The 6,100-nt window shown below is 40.0% G+C and overlaps 1 protein-coding gene across 1 annotated transcript in view; it reads left to right on the top strand.

Moving 5' to 3' along the window:
- The window catches only part of LOC119418617 (dihydropyrimidinase-related protein 5), a 63,338-nt gene that overhangs the window by 44,512 nt on the left and 12,726 nt on the right, over positions 1-6,100 (top strand). Inside the window, exons 2-3 of the mRNA XM_037685938.1 lie at positions 798-912; positions 2,309-2,458. Coding sequence (XP_037541866.1) covers positions 802-912; positions 2,309-2,458 — 261 coding nt within the window. The 5' untranslated portion in view covers positions 798-801. The remainder of the gene's footprint in view (positions 1-797; positions 913-2,308; positions 2,459-6,100) is intronic.

The raw sequence follows: 6,100 nt of genomic DNA on the forward strand, positions 1-6,100 counted from the left end.
TTCAGACACGCCCTTTTTTATTTCGTCCAATTAGATGTGCCCTTTTTTCTATCATCCAATCAGATGTGGCCCTCCAGACACGCCCGTTTTTCTATCGTCCAATCAGATGTGGCCCCCGGATATGCCTCGTCCAATAAGATGTTGCCTCCCAGATACGCCTTCCGAATTTGTCTGCAGAGATACCTATTTGGATAAACTTCCTGCTGCAGCTGATCAGCTGCTTACCATGCAGAGCAGAGAAGTGGGCGTGGCCAAGAGCGTTTGCAGGTGGCAAAGAGCAGAACAGGGAGCTGAAATCATGACATTCTGTCCTCTTAGAGTGTTTAGAGTTTAGAAACATTGTTTAGAATATTGTAAGAGCGTGAGAAGGGTTTAAAATGCCTTTATATATATATATATATATTTTATAAAATAAACTACTACTTGTACTAATATTCCTACTTCGCAGTTTTTCACTTATCGTGGGTCTTCAGGGTACCGATCCCCCACGATAAATGAGAGACTACCGTACATCAATACTACAAGAATTGTTATTGTTTACTAGTTTTGATTTGTCTCTCTTTATACATACTTTGAATTTAAAGCTCAAGCTTAAGAAAATTCATCTGGGTAAAATTTCATGTAAGAAAGAGGCTGTGGTGGTTATTTCAGCGTAGTCACAGTGAAATGCTCTAAATTTAGAAAAAACTATCTTTACCAGCTTCACAGCATTCTAGAGAAGTTACAGTGTGTTTTAATACTTCACCGTCCACATTTTTGTCATAAATGTTGAATTTATTTCATTTTATTCCTTGTAGGACTATGGCTGCTAACATGGGGTCTATGCGTATCCTCATTAAAGGAGGGAAGGTGGTCAATGATGACTTCACACAGGAAGCAGATGTTTACATTGAGAACGGCATCATACAACAGGTGAACACAACACACACACAAACCAGTGACTATGAAATCAGCTCATAATCCCTTTAAAAATCTAACTATATTTGTTTGAATGAAACCAGGATGATGAGCTATGACAACACTTGATTTACCTTGGGATTAATAAAGTAGTTTTGAATTAAATTGAATTGAATTTAACTTTTTGGACACATTTTCTCTGTCCAGGCTCAGCTGTTGGGATGACTCACGTCTCACAATTCTACAGATTTAACCACTTGGTGAACTCAACAAGGATTGTGAACGCTATAATTAGCATGCAGGGTGTTGCCATGGTGATAATTATTAGTTTATTTTAAGAAGCAGCAGCATTTTACTCAGAAACCTGGAGAAGTCAACTGATCTTATGAAACAGGAGCTTTTTTGTTGTTTCAGTTTTTACAGGTCAACAATATTATATACAAGTTTAATCAGAAGGACTTTAGTTTCAATTTATATGAATAAATAAAAAAACAGGTCTGCTTGCAATTATAGTATTTTAATATACTCAATACCAAAAACAAAAAGGTATGAAATAATATTAAAAATGGTTTGAATATGGATTAAATAAATCCAGAAGACATTTAAGATATTTATGTGGCACAATGATTTTAAGTCCTAAGATGGTTTATTTGCTGAATTTACACAATTTCACAAAAAGTCTATTTCTAGAAACTAAGAATAATGCCATGAAATGTAAAGAAGGCATTTTAATGCAACAATAAGCTTAGTGGTAGCAAAAGTAAATAAGATTCATCTTCTGAGGGATGTCTGGGTATAATTGTCACAATGTCTGAAGGTTGGACCCAGGAATGCCTAAAAGAAGCTGAAAAAAAAAATTTGAGATTTATTAAACAAGAAACAAAAATGCTGACATGGCAGCAAAACAAACCTAGTGACCAACTTATGGAGAACACTGAGAAGAATCAGACATGGCATAAAACTCCTGATAAGAACAGTGAGAACAGAGGACATTAATAGGTTGAGGCTAATGTGGAGATGGCTGCAGCTGAGACTAATGGGGATGTGGAACAGGTGTAGGTGGGCGTGGCAGGACCAAGGAGCAGAGGCTAACTGTGGAAAACTACTGAGACCCAAGAACCAAAAACCATAAGAAACAAACATGAAAATAAACTCCAGCACAGAAAACTAAGCACTGGGAAAATGGATCATGACATCTAGAAATCCATCCAGCAGTTCCAGAGACTGAACCAAAGCTATAGAGCCGACAACTGGTTGATTCCCACAGCTTTACACTCCAAATGGGTCGCTCAAAGCCACATGACCCTTCTCATTGCCACAGATTTATGTAAAACCTACAAGTGGTCCAGAAAGTTGTTTTGTAAGCTTTGACACATTGAATTGTTGAAATTGTGCATTTGTGTTGCGTTAGGTCGGAAAGGAACTTATGATACCTGGTGGAGCCAAGGTGATCGATGCTTCGGGGAAGCTGGTGTTACCTGGTGGAATAGACACCTGCGTGCATCTGCAGCAAACATTTATGAACGCCAGCATTCAGGATGACTTCTACAGTGGCACTAAGGTACTCTCTCTCACACACACACACACACACACACACACACACAGCATGCTTATATTATTAAATACATTTAGAAATCTGAAACCGTTGTCACTCACAGACATACTGTACATCCTTACCCTCTTTACCTTTTCTTTAGTTAAATGTGCAGCCCTGCTTTGAGTTAATCTTTTGGTTTTATTGATCAAAATGAATAATTAGGTTTTCCAATACACATCCAAACACATATGCAGAACCCCGAGGTCCTAACAGATGGTGACGACGTGATAAATTATGAAACGCCCGCTCACAAGTGTTCTCACGTGACCAATTCACTGCAGCCGGGGAAGATCCCAGAACTTATACACCGTCACCCCCACCTTCTCCTTCCGCACTGCGCCCCGACCTCCCCGGGGCATTTGTATCTAAAATCTAACTTTATTATCGTAAATGTTAACGTGTTCGGAGCGCTGTCCTCAAAAAGAGATGGTGCAGCCTCAGGAGCGCTCAGCCTGAGTCTCTTTTGCTTTAGTGCTTTAGTGCTTTATATTTAATATTGCTCTAGTGATCATCTTGAATCAAAAACTCTAATCCTTTACACTAAAATCATGTTTGAACAGAAATCCCTTTGTGTTTGGGTGCTGACATTCGGGTCATACGAGTAAAGAAATGTCCTCATAAGTTGATGTCCAGTCAGCTTTAGGTCTCTATCATTACGATAAAAATAATTTGACATACTGATTTTCTGTGTACTACTTTGCTAATCTATTTACAGTTGATGGTTGGATGTTTTCCAGTAATCCTCTAAGACTAGGGGGAGATGCATATTTAATTATTAGACTTTAAAATTCAAAAAGGAAGCCTAATTGCTGCCTACAGCACTGTTTGTGTATTTTGGACGTTGTATTGGTCTCTTTGTGTTGGGCTTGCCTCACTTTATTTTTTGTTACTGGGGGCTAAGGTTCAGTACAGCTAACATGAATCTCATTTGAAGAGACGTACAGTATTCATTCAGTCTTTATTAGTACGATATCATTTCTTCAGATACATAAGAATCGTGTTCTTTATTCTATCGACACAGTTTCCACTCATTTTCAAAGCTTTGTGTTTTATTATGAAAGGTTGAAGTGAGTGAAAAGTGAGAATTTTTACTGAATTTTACAGCAATCCACCCAGAGTTTTTTCTGGACCAAAGTTACAGCCAAACAACCCCCACCATGACTTAAAAACCAAACTGTGTCACTCCAGCTGATGAAGTGAACCGGTCTGGATCTTTGTTGTTGCAGGTCACGTTACCTGCAGGGAAACGTGCTTCTGTCGCTCAGTGAATTGAAGCCTGGGCTCGAACTCAAGCGTGTTGAGAAGAATTTGAGGAAAGCTGAATTGTCTGTATGCCAGCCTCCCCCCACCCCCAGAAATCTTACCCGACCCCCTCGCTGCCATGACAACTCACCCCCTGCTCCTAGTGTGACAATTTCTGCCTGTATGGGAGAATAAGTGCACGTGACCACGGTAGTATTGTGTTGTCTCTGTGCTGGCCACGTTGCCATGGCTATGGCCCATGTGCATTCCTGATGAGCCCCAAAACCATTTCCCCCCTCTTGCATCCTCTTCCCTCCCCACAACTGCTTTGTAACTTACACCAACTTACTTATGGCCTAAGTTGTTGCTTTCCATTTATCCATCCATCCATCCATCCATCCCCTCTGTTCCTCTGCTTCACCCCCCTCTGTGGAGTAGGACAGTTTGTATAACTGTCTAACTCTTAACACAAACACACGTAAAGTCAAAATGTGTACAAATCTTAGGGGGTTTGAAAAGCTGATGGAAGAATGGCCAGAATAAAATGTGCCTTTGATTTTTTTAGCCTTTCATTTACAATTAATGACTTACTTTTCATTCTTACTTTTCATTTGATGGTATGTAAGTGAAAAGCTAAAAAAACAAACTTAGATGATTTTAAATGGCTCCTGCCTTGTTTTGTGGTAAAGGACCCACGGATGCTGTCGTTCTCGAGGATTCAGTGAATAAAACTGATTAAATGTGGAGAAAAACGCCGACAGTGCAGCAAATACAAACAAAATGAAAAACACAAGGATCAGAGAGTCAGAGTTTCTTTATTTGTCATTCACACCACACGTGATACATGTGGTGGAACGGAATTGTGTACGCAGGGTCCCAGTTACATCCAACAACAAAATGTAAAAGAAAAACAGATACGATTTAAGATATGAACTAACATAAATTAAATATACACTAAGCACTAATAGCATAAAAACAATACGCCAAACAGCAGCACGAACATGAGTCTGTGTGAGCAGATGAGTACAAATGAACATGAAACTGATCAGCAGCAACATGAAACTGATCAGCAGCAACATGATGTGATTCTTCACAGTGATTATTCTAGTTAGAGATTCATGAGTCTAACAGCCTCAGGGTAGAAGCTGTTCCTCAGTCTAGTGGTTCTACACTTAATGCTCCTTAACCTCCTTCCTGAGGGGAACGGGACAAAAAGTGTGTGTGCTGGGTGAGTGGGGTCCTTCATGATGCAGGTGGCCCTTTTCCTGCATCTGGAGGTGTAGATGTCTGTGGTGGTGGGGAGACTGACTCTAACAGACTTCTGTGCAGCTTTCACCACTCTCTGCAAAGCTTTTCTTTCTGCAGCTGTGCAGCCTCCATGCCACATGTTGATGCTGGAGCACAGGATGCTCTCCACTGCACACCTGTAGAAGGAGGTGAGGACTGAGCTTCCCAGACCAGCTCGTCTCAGCCGTCTGAGGAAGTAGAGTCTCTGATGATCAGACAGATAATCAGACACTGACTGCAGAGAAGTGATGAGAACAAGTGGACTGATGAGGTAATTGGTGACAGCTGATATTAATGTAAATGAGGAACAGGTGTGAGAAGAGGAGCATGACTGAGGAAAGAAACTGGCTTAGGGAAAGTATTGGTGGCACAGGAAACGCTGTGGACTAAACTGAACATAATGAAACAGGAAATAAACAAAATAACAAAAGGAGTAAACTCCAAAATATAAAAAAAACACAGATCATGACAGTTCTTTGCGTATGTCCTGATGGTTGTGTTGCTTAACAGCCCTCTGTATTATTGCTAGTACTGGAAATACAGACAGAATAAATTAAAACTGTTAAATTTGATCAGCGTCAGTTATTCACATTCATCAAATTAGGATACAAACTGCCTGAAGCCGAATGTTGATCTGACATTTCCAGAGCAGCATCTGTCCTGGAAGGCACCAAGAGATCATTTTATTTACGTGCAGTTTGAAGAGATGAAGGGAGGAGAAAGGTGAAGCGTTGTGCTGTAATGTAGGATGTGAACGTTGCTGATGGAGAACGATAATCTGACACTGATCGCGTCTACCTGAGGTGAACATACAGAGATTATTTCATCCTCTCACTTCACTCACATCCACAGTCTTCACTGTTTTTAGACGTGAAGCAAACTACTGTATAACTTATTTATGTCTTTGTTTTTACATATTTTTTATTTTTCATTCTGTTTATCTGCAGCCTAATTTTTCTTGTCATGCCAACAGACACACGTTTTAATTCACTCTCCTTCAGTCACTCCTCATCTCCTGGATGTGTTCTGAGATTATTTCCATAATAATGACTGTGTGTGTGTGTGTGGGGGGGGGTA

Source organism: Nematolebias whitei, chromosome 12 (assembly GCF_014905685.2).
Source record: "Nematolebias whitei isolate Nwh7 chromosome 12, NemWhi1, whole genome shotgun sequence".
In the NCBI taxonomy this organism is placed as follows: Eukaryota; Metazoa; Chordata; class Actinopteri; order Cyprinodontiformes; family Rivulidae; genus Nematolebias; species Nematolebias whitei.